Genomic DNA, 14,940 nt, shown 5'->3' on the forward strand with positions numbered 1-14,940 from the left:
ATGCAGCCCAAATCCCGGGCTTGGGTAGAATGTCAGGACCACATTCCTGGGGCATGGGAATTTCCAGGGCAGAGATGCAGAAGGCAGGGGGAGAGAGAGGGCCAGGACTGTGGCTTGGGGGCGTGGGCACGTCGAGGGGGCCTTCCAGCCCTCTGGTGGAGGGCTCCAACCTGCTTCCCTCATTCCTACCCAGGCACAGGCCAGGGCACCTGCTCCCCTTCCTCCCGCCATCGTCCTGCAGGTGAGGGCCCACCCTCTGTCGTGGGGGGCTTATGAACATCCGAGGCCATCAAAGTGGGGTTAGTGCGTGCGAAGGGTCACACGGGAGCCCCAGGAGGACATCACCCTGAACAACCTCGAGGGCGCACTGGCTGTGTCTATGAGCACGTGGCCCCACTGCCATAGGACGTCCACTGCTGTCTGCTGTCCACTCATATTGGGAGAGGACCCTTGGTGGGGGCTGATCTCAAGCCCATGTGCCCCCCCGGGGAAGTCCTGGAGGGGGCCCGAGGCGGAGGCTGGGGGCCCTGCGGGGGCTGCTCTGCTCCCGTCTATGAAGTTGAATTCGCTCTTTCCTGGGACCCACCATCCTCTCCTCCTCTGTTTCCTCCCTCTTCCCCCCCCCCCCCCCCCCCCCGCCCAGGCAGGGAAGCTTACCTGGTCTCCAGGTGGAGGGGAGAGAAGCTGGCTCTGCTTCATCAAATGTTCTCCTGAACCTTTTCAGTGAACACCTGCAGTGTGGGCTTTGGGACTCTGACTCTGGTTTTCCCGGTCTTCTATGATACCTGTGCCCCGAGGTCATTGAGATCTTCTCTCCAGTTACCCAAATGAAGAAATGCTGGGGGGGGGGGGGTGGGGAACAAATCTGTGATTTTTAATATCAAAAGCCATCCCACCACCAGATTGCCCTGGGCTACCCCAAGACTCACCAGGAACTGGGGTCAAGGCCTCAAGTACCCTTCTAGACCCCCACCCCCACCTGCGGGGGGGGGGGGTGGGGAGGGGGGTGTTGGGGAGGGTCTGAGCCCACTCATTGCCTCAGGGCTTGATGGAGGTGACTGGGGTAGACGAGGCCAGTGGTGGTTCAGTAAACCTAGTTTTTAAAATGGGAAGGCCCCCTATTAAATGCCACTTCTGATTTGGGCTACTTCACTTTAAAAGGCAGATAGAAGAGTGAGCAGAATCCAAACAAGCAGTGATGCTAATGACTCAAATGGTCTGGAAGGAGACCTTTGCAGGAAGGGCAGAGCAATGGCAATGATCTAGTACCGGGCAGACAAGGTTGAGGGGCGACTCGGTAATTGCCAAGCTCCCAAAGGTTCCCCTTGAGAAGAAGCCAACCGGTTCGGCCCCTTGTCCTCGAGGGCAGAGCGAGAAATTAGCTTAAATTGGAGCTGGAAAGATTTAGGTTATGTGTAAGGAGGAACTTTTTAAACCCTGAAATATGCTACCAAGAGAGGCTCCGGGTTCTCGGGAGAGTGTCTAAAAATAGCCTGTTCTTTAAAAATAGTTCTGGGCAAGCTTTAAACATAGCCTCAGCTCGGCTTCTTGGCCACGGTTTTCCGTGCACGAGGACGCGCTGTATGTGGTCCCTCCCAGGTCAAAGGGCACAAGGGACAGTCAGAATCAGCCTTTGGTCTCTGTCCAGACAAACAACTGGATATTTTAGAAATGTACAGATAAGAGATTTATTTTCCTGTCTGCCGCCCCACGGATGGTTGTCATGAAATCCCAGCCTTTAGAATGTCAAAGTTTTCTTTCCAGAGCTGTTGTTAATTGGGTCAGCCCCACCAGTTACCCCCAGTCTCTCCCCATTCCTGAGGCAGGGCTCCTCAGTGCCTGCGGGTTGACTGGGAATTCAACCATCTCAGCAAAGTTCCACCCACCCTGGTGACCTGCCCGCCCGCCTCCTGACCTCAGCAGCCTTGGCCGGGCCACGTCCTTGGTCCTTGTCGCTTGGGGCGCCGCTGCGGCCTCTCCCGACTCCCTGCCTCCCACCTTCTCGTTCTCTACACACCAGCCAGAGGGATCTTACAAAAGCACGTCTGATTCTTGTCTGATTCTTGCCTTCTTGCTTACAGTTATGTGATCCCTGCCCATTTGCCCTCAGGACCAAGCCCAAACTCCCTCCGATGGTTCTGGAACTTTTCAGTGTCTTGTGTATTCCTGTAGCAGCAGCTCCCCCACCCACGTGCCCTGCCTCAGGCCCTTACAGCCCACCAAGCCACTTTGCCTGGGGGCTCTGCCTGCCGCTGCCCGGCCCGCCTTCTTGCTCCCTCCGAGCTATTAACTCTCAGCTTGGAAATCACCTCCTCTGGGAGACATTCTGTTCTGACCTTCCTCGGGGAGCCCAGCCGGGCTTCCCAGGGGCCCCTGGCCCTCCCCCTTGGCTGCCCTGGCACATGCCCGTCCCCAGCTTGTCCGCTTCTCCCATCCCTCCAGAGCACTGGGAGGGATGGTGTTTCACTGGCTCCCAGTGTATCCCCCACAGCTGGAGGAGAGCCCGGCACACAGCAGGTACTCAATATGTGCTCAGTGACTAATCAACTGAAAGTCAGGCCACCCCAGCAGGGGTGTCCCCTTTGCCGCCATCCTGCCCTGTGTCATCAGGTTTCAGCTTCTTCCAGGTCCCCACCAGCCCCTCTGTGTCACGTCCCGACATGACATGCGTGGCATGTTGGCAAATCCAGATCAGCGCCCGGGGACACAAGAGTATTTATTCAGCCGCGAATGCTCTCTGAGCGTTCGGAGTAATAACTTAGCATCTTCAATAATAAACTCCATTATAAATGAGTCAATCGGCCGCTTCCCGCCAATAAACGGAGCATGCCGTTAGCGTCCCGTGTGCAAATCCCGCAAAAGGGAGCCAGGTCAAATGCAAGACGCGTCCTGGAGTCCAGTTGGGCATCAGTGCTCCGTGTGCTGATCCAGGCGGCATCTCCGGACCAGGGACGGTGTCCGCAGGAGGGGTCACCTGGGCCAGGGTCCACCACAGCCCCTGCTGCAGGGACGCGTCGTGGCTCTGTGCCCCCGCGTGTCCTGTGTCAGCGCCGGCGTCGGCTGCCCTGCGGCCTGGTCTCAGTTTAGGCTCCTGAGCGCAGGTCCTGCACGCACACGGCGCTGCCCCGCGCCACGTGCGCTCCCACCCCCACTCCCGGAAAAGACTGTTTCACCCTCTGGCTCGCTCTCAGCTGGTGGCCTTGCCCGGCTGGGTGGAAAGGAAGGAGGAGAGATGCCTCCAGCCCCTTTGTCCTGCGTAGTGGCTTGCTACCTTCCCTCTGCCCAGCTTCCGCAGTCGCCCTGGGGTTCCTCTGATTGCCAGTGTCCCCCTGTCTACCTGATCGCCCCTGGGGTGAGCGCGGGAGCACTCTCAATCTCCCCTCTTCAGCAGCCCTCCCTGAGCCCCACCATCACCCCTTTATCCCCCGCTTCTGCCTTCTCTGGGACTATTTCGCTGCTTTCTCTCCTCTTATCAGCCTGTTGTCGCCGATCACCTGTCCCCAGTGGCCTGTCTGGTGGTAAATACAACGGTCACTTGTCTGTCTTCGTCTTTGACCTCACCGGCTGCTCCCTCCTTCTTGACTTGGGTGCTTCACCCGGCCCTGGTGAAGCCACTCTGGTTTCCTCCCGCTGTTGGCTCCTCCTATCCCCTTCCGCCCCGGCATCGGCTCTGCCCGGGGCCTGCTTTGCCTACAACCTCTCTGCAGGTCATTTCTCTCTCTCCGCCAGTGCCTCATGCATTTAATCCCCAGCTCGGACTGTTCCCCGAACCCCAAACTTGCACACCCAGCTACTTGCTTGCTGTCTCTGTTTGCATATAAGATAGGCATTTCCAGCTAATATGGCCCACGTTGGAGCCTACCCAACCTAACGTCTTCCTTCCTTTATCTTCTTCGCCTTAGTGGGCGGCACCACCGTCTGCCCAGTTGCCCAAACCGAGACTCCGGAGGTCATCCTAGGCTCCAGGTCCCCTCGGCCCCATGTCCAGTCCCTCAGCACGTCCCGGTGGCTGCAGCTGCATACCGGCCCGGAGCTGCCAGCAACTCTGGGCCAAGCCTCAGGCCTCCCAGCCGGGGGACCCTCTTCCCCACCCCTCCCGCATGCTCTCTCCTTACCCAGTAACCGGAATGTGCTGTAAACATAAATTGGGCCCCTGCTTTGGCCTTCTGCTGGCTTCGGTCACGCTTAGAATAAAAGCCAGGCTCATCACCGTGGCCCGGCAGATCCTGGCCACCGCCCGCCCTCCTGGCCGGTCTCGAAACACCTTGTCCGTCCCCCTCTGCAGGAGCCTCTTCTCCCTTCCCCTCCACAGGTCAGGGTCCTGTCTTCAGCCTTTGCCAGGCCTCTCCCTCTGACTGGAGTGCTCTTCCCCAGACCTCCCTGTGGCTGCCTCCAGCTCCCATTCAAGCCTTTGCTTAAACGTCACCTCCCCAGAGAGGGCTTCCCTGACCACCCAGTCTGAGCAGCCCCTGGGATCTCTCCCGTCACATTGTCCTATTTTATAATGCATCGTGGCACTTTTCACTACCTGATGTGTTCTCGTTAACCTACGTGCTCGTTGTCTGGGCCTCAAGGGCAAGGCATCGGTCTGTCTATGTCAGTGGTCCCCACGCGCTAGAACAATGCCTGGCATATGAAAAGCATTCAATAAATATTCATTGACCGATTGAATTAATGAATAATAAATAAATGAATGATGACTCGCATCTTAGCTCCTGTAGACAACTCGCTCTCCAAAGTTGCCAAAATCTGGCCCTGCCCTCGTTCATTCCCACATCCCAGACCCAGGACTTCCCACCAGGCAGCCTAGTGCCCCTCCCCCACGCACCTTGACATCCGTGGTCATCTGTTCATTCAACACATATTACCGAGTGCTGGGGACCACAAACCGGGTTTCCTGGACGAGTGTAGAGTCTAGAGGGCCTATATAGTGAGCCTCAAGCATTCATTCATTCATTCATTCAAGAAACACCACTATAGGACCTCCTGCATGCAAGCACTGTTCTAGATGCTTTACAAATATAAGCCACTGGATACTCCTGCGTCCATGAGGTAGGTGCTATTGTTATCCCTGTGTTATGTTGAGGAAACTGAGGCGCAGAAACGGGAGGTCACCTACCCAAGGTCACATAGCTGGTGCTCATTTTGTTTCCCTGTGGCTTTACCCTGTGCCTAACGTCCTGACCCTCCCGACACTGTCTCTTCCCTCTGGGCCCACGCCAGCCCCTCTGGACTTAAAAGCAGACTTTTCCCTTCCTCAGTGTGAGCGGCGGGGGCCAGGGCGGGGGTCACGGCAGCCCTGCCCGCTCTGGGGTCAGCTCTGACCCCGCAGCCAGGCTCGCCCCCAGTGCCCTCCTGTGTTCCCCAGGGGCTGGAAGGAGCCACGCCTGCCTCACCATGTGGGTCGGGGCCCCCACTGACGGTGTCAGGAGTTGGAAAATGAGGTTTACAGCCCTGCGCTTCCTGGTGTGCGGCCGCCGGGAAGCAGCAGTCGCAGAGCAGGAAAGCCTCCTCCTTGCCAATTTCAGGAGGTGCGGTAACTGCAGAAAGTCACTTTCTAATTCGCAGGAGTTGGAAACAATTCCTTCTGCGCAGAGTTTGTGTGACAGACGCTACCACGGACTTCCCTGTGCAGAACAGACATGCTTCCAGAAACGCAGGCGAGGATCAGATGTTTAAAGGAGACGCTTCAAAATGCAGTCAGAGCAACTCACCAGCCTCTCTTTGAATTCTTTGAATGAAGAAATAATTTTCATTTATTGACTTTCCTTAAAGCACGGCCTTTCATATTTGGGAGTAAATGGAATCCGATTGAGAAAGCACTGCTTTTCCAAACTAACAGTTTAGAAAATTGTTCTGCCAACAGGCTGGGTCTGGCTTCTGGGTCTCGCTAGGTGTTTTCGTCATGTCCCCACTGCCCTAATAGAAGGAGTGGTTGTTCTCATGAACGCTTTCCTGCATTAGTAGATGCTCATTGGGATTACCTGTGTCTACTGATATCCCCATTTTATAGATGAGAACACAAGACACGCAGAGGCCACATAACTCGGAGAGCATCTGGACTGGCATAGTGCGGAAGAAACTCAAGACGTGGGGTTTGGAGAGTGAGCCCTCCCCCCCACCCCCCCACCCCACAAACCCAGAAAGGGACTGGTTGGGGCTAGGGAAGGGGTCAGGACCCCACTAAATGCGCAAGGTTCCTGGGTAAGGCAGCAATTCTAGGGGGAACGAACACTGGGAAGTGAGCGGGGGGGAGGCTCTCCTCCCATATAACAGACTCTACTGTGACTTACAACGGGTAAAAGAGTGTGGCATTGACACAAGAACAGAGGCAGACCAGTAGAACAGAGTGACATCAGGAAACACTCATGTACAGGTGGGGCTTGGAATGTAAGTGTCATTTAAAATCAGCGGGGAAGGGGCGCCTGGGTGGCTCAGTTGGATTTCGGCTCAGGTCATTATCTTACGGTTCATGAGATTGTCCCCCACATCGGGTTCTGTGCTGACAGTGTGGGGCCTGCTTGGGATTCTCTCTCTCTGTCTCTCTCTGCCCCTTCCCTGCTTGTGCTGTCTCTTTCTCTCAAGATAAATAAATAAAATAAAAATAAAATCAGGGGCACCTGGGCGGCTCAGTTGGTTAAGCATCTGACTTTGGCTCAGGTCGTGATCTCACAGTTCGTGGGTTCGAGCCCTGCGTCGAGCTCTGGGCTGACAGCTCAGAGCCTGGAGCCTGCCTCCGATTCTGTGTCTCCCTCTCTACCCCTCCCCCACTCATGCTCTGTCTCTCTCTGCCTCTCAAAAATAAAGAAACGTAATAATAAAAAAACATTAAAATAAATAAAATAAAAATGAAACCAGTGGGGGAAAGAACAGGTCATTCTATAAGGATTCAAGACAATCAGCTACTCATTAAAAACACTTAACTTAGATCCTTAACTCACACCATTCACCAAGATAAATTCTAGGTGAATTAATATAAAAATATAGGACAATGCATTTACGGGTGTCCCTTTTCCAAAAAGGTAGACACAGCATGTGAAAACTGCAAAGGAAAAGCCTGGTAAATTTGACTATATCAGATATCAAAGTGTTTGACAAAAGCAGCTTTTATTCATAATTGCCCAAACTTGGAAGCAACTGAGATGTCCTTCCGCAGGTAACGGGACCACAGGTAAATGGCCTGTGATGGGTCCAGACGATGGAACATTATTCAGCACTAAAAAGCCATGAAGAGACAGAGAGGGACCTTAAATGCATATTGCTAAGTGAGAGAAGCCAGCCTGAGAAGGCTATGTACTATGTGATTCCAACTTTATGACATTCTGGAAAAGGCAAGCCTGTGGAGACTATAAACAGATCAGTGTTTGCCAGGGGTTCAGGGAGGCAGAGAGGGAGGGAGGGATAGAAAGGTGGACCACAGGGGATTCTTAAGGCTATGAAACGATTCGGCACAGTAATGGTGGTTACCTGTCAGCATACATTTATCAAAGCCCATAGAATGTGCAACACGAAGAGTGAACCCTAATGTAAACTCAGGATTTAGTTAATAATAATGGATCAGTATTGGCTCATCAATTGTAACAAATGTACCACACGAATGCAAGATGTTAATCATACGGGAGATTGTGGTGGTGGTGACTGGGGACACATGGGAACTCTCCATAATTTCCCCTCACTTTTTCTGTGACCCTAAACCTGCTCTAAAAAGTAAAGTCTATTAATTTAAAAAAAACAAAAAGGTGTTTGGTACATGGGAAAAGACAAGAGCAGTAAACTCTTGGGTAGTCTACGTGACAGACAGGATTAGTATCTAGAATACATAAAGAATTCCTACCAACTGATAAGAGAAAATACTTTTTTTTTTAAAGAAAAAATTGACAAAGGATACAGACAGGCGCTATATAGACAGAGATAGGCATGGTCAATAAACATGTGAAACACGCCCAAGCTCACTAGCATGAGGGAAATATAAAATTGACAACAATGTTGAGGTGTCATTCTGCATCCTGCGATGGGCACAGGTTTTCATGTTTTGGAATCTCCAGTGTTGGTGAAGGTTTAGGTAAGTACCCCCAGACAGCTGGCAGAAACACATGATGGGGCTACCATGCAGGAGAGCAATTTTCTGACATTGACTCAAATTTAAAACGCATATACTTTATGACCCAGCAATTCTTATTATTCCATCCGGAGCAGTACTTGCTTGTATCCCCAAAAAGACTTGTAGAAAGGTGTTCATCGCAGCATTTCTTGTAGAGCCGAAAACAGGACAAGACCTAGTATCATCCATTGATTGGGTAGATAAAACATGCTACTTCATTATTAAGGAATCGTATGCGTTGGTTCCGAAGAATAAGCTATATCAGTTACGTACGTCTTGGCAAGTTCACCCAGAGTTGTGTCAAGTGACGAAAAAGAAGATATCCATATGGCTCACCGTTCGCCTCCTTTCAACAGACTGGGCCAAGGCAGAGAGGACCAGAGAGGGTGCTGTCGAATGGGTGGGATAGCCCAGGTCAGTTCTGCAACACCACCTGCCAGGGCACGACTAAGGATGTGGTCTAGGATGTAGTCGGGCCTGGCAGAGACAGCCTGGGGGAGGAGGGACTTTTAGGAGGCTCCTGAGGAGGCCTCAGCACCTGTCGTGGTGCCTGGATTTCCTCCCTGGGATTTCCTGACTCAAGGGCTCCCCACCAGCTCTAATCTGCAGTCAGAGAATAGCAAGAAGTGTCTATGAGGGGTTGTCTATGACAACCACAGAGTCCTTGGTCTCCTTTGGGCCTGGGGTCCAGTGACTGGCGTCAGGCACGAGGTGTGCTGGAGACTACGGGTGCCCACTGGGCACACCTCTCCTCTGCTCTGCCTTCCGTGACCTCACACTGGTCGCTTGACATTGGCCGTAGTGGCACCGTGGAACCTGATAGACACTACAAATCAGGGCTTTTCTTTTGCCTCTGGAGAACCAGTTGCTAACCATTTATCTTCACCCTGTGGGAACACAGGATGGCTTCCTCCCTCCATTCCCCACCCTGGGTCCCAGGACACAGAACCTCACTCCCTCTTTACTTCTGCCTTTGCTAAACCTCCATCTCTCCACTCCTTATCTCCATCTTTTCTCTTGCCTCCTCTTCAAGAAGACGGGAGAGGGTGGAGAGCCTTGGAGTTGAGGGCATTTGGATATGGGCACCAGTCACAACTATGCCATTGACTCCCTCTGTGACCTTGGACAGACTTTCCCACTCCGGGCTTCTATTTTCTCCCCTGTGGAATGGAATAATCGTATTCAGGGCTACCACATACAGCCTTGTAGGCATGGTTCTGCTTCAACTCTGCTTCAACATAGACTGTATTGTGAATGGGGCCCTATGGAGATGCCCAGTGGGCAACCTGAACAACGGTACATAGTCCTGATCAAGGTACTTCATGATACTTCAGAGGGTTGTTGTGAAAATTAAGAAGTAATCATACAGAGTGCTTGGCACATAGCGGGTGCACAAACATGATTGTTTTCCTTTATTCTTGTTATCTACCCCTCCCTTTCTCATCAATAGTGTATCACTCTATCTTAAGGTTAGGTTCTTGAGGGCTCCAGATGCCACAGTCCACACAGAGAAATGTCCCCAGATTTATAATAATCCTGGTGACTATAATGATTGCATGCCACTGAGCACAGACTTGAGGCTGCCTTGCCTCACTTCACTTACTCTTTGCCTTACGTGTCACAATCCTCGTCTTCGGATTCAAGGACTTGAAGCTCAGAGGGTGAGGCTTTGCCCAGTGCTACGTGATGAAAACGTGGTGGAAGAGGATTCCCACTCAGATCCCTTGGAATGCAAGTTCTCCCAGCCAGTGGGCTCAAAGATTTTTGACCATGAGCCACAGAAAAACATTGCATGTTTCAGTCACTGCGCCCATGTACACATGCATAGAACTGAAAAGTTCTCCAAAACAATATTCATTCCTGCTACATTTGATGTATCAGATATTTCTATTCCGTTCCGTTCCGTTCCATTCTGTTCCATTCTTCTTCTTCTTCTTTTTTTTTTTTAATGTGGCAATCAACAGTGGCAATCATTGAAGGTGACTTCATGACGCACTAGTCTAGCGAATCAACACCTGCAGTTTGAAAAATACCCTCTAGGCTGCTTCTCCCAAATGACCTCCTAACGCAGGAATCAGCAAACTATAGCCCATGGGTTAAAATCGGGCTCGGTGCCTGTTTTTGTAAAGTTTTATTGGTACACAGCCATACTCCTCCATTCATACGTTTATTGTCTCTGACTCTTTTGTGCTACGACAGTAGAGAAGTAGTTACAACAGGGACTTCGTGGACCACAGAGCCTGAAATATCTACTTACCTGGTACTTAACGGAAAAGTTCGGGGCTCCCGGGTGGCTCAGTCGGTTAAGCATCTGACTCTTAGTTTCAGCTCAGGTCACGATCTCACGGTTTCGTGAGTTCAAGCCCCGAGTCAGGCTCCCAGATGACAGCTTGGGATTCTCTCTCTCCCTCTCTCTCTCTCTCTCTCTCTCTCTGCCCGCCCCCCACTCATGATGTCTCTGTCTCTCACAATAAATAAGTAAACTTAAAAAAAAGACAAAGAAAAAGTCTGCCCGTCTGTGCAGATTTGACTCTGTGTCTCCCTTGTTTAATTTCTCCACGCCTTCCCTGTACCTTCTTGCTCAGACTCAAGCTCCTTGGCTGGCTTAGAAAACACCACCCTCTGGCTTCCCCGCTCTGGTCCTACCAACGGCCCTTCCCCTTCCATGCTGTCCCCCAGCACTGACAGGCCCACAGGACAAAGGTGGACAGAGCTCCACCTTGCTTCCTGACCTCTTGTTCTGCTCCCCCCACAGGCCTCCTGGGAATGGTCGCCCACATGATGTACACACAGGTGTTCCAGGTCACCGTGAGCCTCGGCCCCGAAGACTGGAGACCCCACTCCTGGGACTACGGATGGTCCTTCTGGTAAGTGGCCTTTGACCTTCAGACACCAGAGCCTCCACGCATGCTGGGCCTTCGGCAGCTCGGCCCAGGCGAGGGAGGAAGGGCAGAAGAAGGCAAGGGTAGCCCAGAGCGCACGGGGACTTTGAGACTCTAGACCTGGGGTTGGCAAACTATGGCCCATCCACTACCTGTTTTTATGCAGCCCTCAACTTAAGGATGGTTTTTACATATTCAGATGCTTGAAATCAATCAAAAGAAGACTAACACCCTGTGATGTGTGGAAATCATGTGCAATTTAAATTTCAGTGTCCATAAATAAAGTTTTATTGGGACAGAGCCACTCTCGTTATTCACGCGTTGTCCTGTGGCTGCTTTCACGCTACAGTGGCAGAGCTGGGCGGTTGCAGGCGACACTCAGTGGCCCACAAAGCCTAAAATGTTCACCGCCCGGCCCTTTACAGAGTAAAGCTTCTGACCCCTGCCACACAGGCCGTTCTGGAAGGTGGAGGTGGAAGCTGACGAGTTGGGGGCGGCGGGGGTGGGGGGGCCTGGGAGGTCTGATAAGTTTTGTGTGCAAGAGCAACACAGAATCAGTAGACTCCCGAGCCAAGTAAACAAGGGGTGTGTGTTAGTTCAGGTGACCAGAAGTCCAGTTGGGTCAGCTGGGGGGGCCTCGGGTCACGACGGAAAAATCCGTCGTGACCCTCTGCGAATTTAACCCTGTGTCTGGGTGGGCTTTCCTCCTGGTGGTGAGAAAGCTCCCTCCTGGTGCTTCTTCCTTCACATACGGGGGAAGGGAGGGTTCCTCTTTCCCCAACGTTGACCGAAGTCCCCGGTCTCCCCCTGATGGGCCCAACTCAGGTCATCTTCTCTCTCCCGAATCATCACCACAGCTGAGGGAGGGCCAGGAGCATATCGGTTCCGCTTGCCCACGCTTACCTCTCGGGCGAGGAGTGAGCCCAAAACTCTCCGGCGGTGAATGACCGGGATGGGTGCTGGGTGAGCATCTGCCCCAGGCACAGCTGGGTCCAGGTGCTCAGGTGATTTATCAGGAGCTCTCCCCGCCCCCTTGCGTGTCTCTGTTCCCTTTGTCCTTTGTCTTGTCTTCATTCACAGGCAGCTTTTCCCTAAGCAAAGATGGTCACCATGCCCAGCTTTAGGCTTCCATTTTACAAACGTAGCAATACCAGCAGAGAGATGGGGCTTCTTTCCCATATTTCCCGCCAAAATCCTGGTTATGGCTGTCATTGGATTAGCTTAAGTTGTGTGCCCATCCCATGACCAATGATTTCCACCCTGATTGGTCTGGCCTGAGTCACAAGGTCCAGGCGGCGGGATTGGCCCCACCCAATCCCTTGGACAGAGACAGGAGGAGGAGCTTCCCCAGTGGAAAATTAGGGGTGAGGCGGGGTTATCAGAAGGAGGAAAGACAACGACCTCAGTTGTCCATTACACGAGGTATGCAGGCCTGCTTCTGGTGGCCGGGAACCACTTATCCACTCAGTCACTTTACATGCGTTTACCGATTGCTTACTCGGGGACAGCCGCTCTCCTAAGTGCTGGGGGTACAGCGGTGGTGAAGACAGCGTGGTGACAGGTGAATGAGACAAGGAAACAAGCTGTAATGTGGATATGGGGGTGGCTCACAGACTGCTGTGGGAGCACGGAGGAGGGGTTGCTGACCCAGCTTCGGGCAGGGAGGGTCCTCTGGGGAGAATGCGATCGGGCAAAATGTGGAGAAGGGAATAAGACAATGTGCTGGGCAGAGGGGACAGGAGGTTACAGAGACTTCGGAGGATCGTCAGAGTGGAGTAGGAGTAGGGCTTCAAGTAAGAAGGACCCCCTTCCAGACCACTGGGGACTCTTGCTAATTTCACCCCTTCCCACCCTCTGTTTGGTTTCTGCTTTGCAAAGGCACGTGTCTTAAAGGGACCTTGACCCTCAGGCTCGCAGGGCAACCAGCTAAGGCTCTGGTGCCCCCTGATGCCCTACACTTCCCTCCTTCTAGCAGCTGTCGCCTGAGCTCTTGACCTTGGACGGTGGTCACCTGAGCTAGAGAAGGGGGCAAAGGAAAGGAATGAACGTTCTTGGGTGTGAGCACGTGTGTGACCGCCTGTGCCACGTATCGAGGCCTGGTATGTCACCATCGCCACGGCGCGGTGCGGTGGAAATTTTGTGGAGGGGAAACTGAGGCACAGGCAAACCTAAGTAACCCGTCCAAGCTCTCTCTGGCCACTGAGCGGCAGGGCTGGGATCTGAACCCGGGCAGTGTGGCCTCAGAGCCCACACTCTGTATTCTGCCTCTGCGAGAACGGGGTGATACGTAGACACTTCGTGGATGTGCGTGGCATGCTGTTTGACACGCGGCAAGTGCTCTCAAACACCAGCCCTTCTAAAATTTTTTTTTTAACGTTTATTCATTTTTGAGACAGAGAGAGACAGAGCATGAATGGGGGAGGGGCAGAGAGAGAGGGAGACACAGAATCGGAAGCAGGCTCCAGGCTCCGAGCCATCAGCCCAGAGCCTGACGCGGGGCTCGAACTCACGGACTGCGAGATCGTGACCTGAGCCGAAGTCGGACGCTTAACCGACCGAGCCACCCAGGCGCCCCAAACACCAGCCCTTCTAATGTTACCGATTTCCATATGAAATTTAACACACGCAAACCCCCCCGTGTTGCTCAGAAAGGTTGGGTCACTCACCCGGAGTCCCACAGCCTTAAGTAGCAATAGGATTCTAGAAGCCCCTGGCTCTCCACCCTGGCACTCAGTGTCTCGAACGGGGCCTGCCGGTTTCGGCCATGGGAAGCTTTCCTTCGCGGGCAGCCAGGCCTCCTGCCCTGCTCCTGTTCCCTTGGGGCTGGCCTCATTCTCATCTGACTTATTTAAGGCCGGGGCCCAACGTGCGGTCCCTATTAGGGCTGATCCATTTCTTCTTGTCACCAAGGCCTGCAAGATGGATCAGCCCCATTTTTCATCCCTTGCTTTTGGGGCCTCGCCAGGGCTGTGCAGCGTCATTGTGTCATTTCTCTTGTTTAATATGTGTGAGGCCGTTTGTCAAAATTCTGGCCCCAGCGCCTCCCCCATGCCCGCCCCAGGCACCAGGCAGGAGAGCAGCTTTGAGGCCAGACAGCGCCAGCCTCTGCCTCCCCGCCCAGCAGAGCGAGACAGGCCGCGGAGACTGGGGAGGTCGGGGATCAGAGATGCCCAGCTGATGTTGGGCACCGGCTTCTGGGAGGGACCCGTGCCCAGGAAGGGGAAGGGTCCACGGTTGAGAGTCAGACGGCCTCGTTCACACCTTGCCGACATGCACTGCTGGGCCGCTGGGGGCAGGCACTGCGGAGGGGTGGTTGAAGGGCGGCCCCTGGGCTCAGACAGCTTGGGAGCAGATCCCCACTTTGACCCTCACCAGCCGTGGACTCGCACCAGGTCCCTCCGCCTCCCCGTGCCTCAGTATCCTCAGCTGTAAACTGGGGAGATGGCCCGAGTCTGTTGGCAAGCAGTCTGTCAGTTTTCTGTGGATTTATAACACATCACCCTGAAATGTAGTGGCTTAAAATAAAAATGTGTTATTGTCTCTTATGGCTTAACGGGTTGACTGGGCTTAGCTGGGTATTCCTTGCTCGGCGTCTTCCATGACGCTTCGGTGGGATGCTGGCCAGGGCTGGAGTCATCTGGGGCTTGGCTGGGCGGAGGGTCCAAGCTGGCCCCTCCCAGCACTGGCTGTGGGTGCTGGCTGGGGGCTGGGGGCTCAGCTAGGCTGTCAGCAGGACCAGCTTCTCCAGGCCGGTGGCCGGGCCCCTGCGGCGAGCAAGCATTCCGAGAGATCCGAGCAGAAGCTACAAGTTTATTTTATGACCTTGCCTCAGAAGTCACACTGTCGTTTCTGCTGCTTCTGTTGGTCAAGAGCAAGTGATGGGCCAGATTCAAGGAGAAGGGGCCCACACAAAGCATGAGCCCTGGGAGGCGAGGCTCCCGGCGGGGGGCATCCTTA

The 14,940-nt window shown here is 53.6% G+C and overlaps 1 protein-coding gene across 2 annotated transcripts in view; it reads left to right on the forward strand.

Annotated features, from left to right (window-relative positions):
• The window catches only part of GSG1L (GSG1 like), a 207,294-nt gene that overhangs the window by 158,538 nt on the left and 33,816 nt on the right, over nt 1-14,940 (forward strand). For both annotated transcript variants that reach the window (XM_047839287.1, XM_047839288.1), the window contains exon 4: nt 10,857-10,968. In XM_047839287.1, coding sequence (XP_047695243.1) covers nt 10,857-10,968 — 112 coding nt within the window. The remainder of the gene's footprint in view (nt 1-10,856; nt 10,969-14,940) is intronic.

This window comes from Prionailurus viverrinus, chromosome E3, assembly GCF_022837055.1.
Source record: "Prionailurus viverrinus isolate Anna chromosome E3, UM_Priviv_1.0, whole genome shotgun sequence".
NCBI lineage: Eukaryota > Metazoa > Chordata > Mammalia > Carnivora > Felidae > Prionailurus > Prionailurus viverrinus.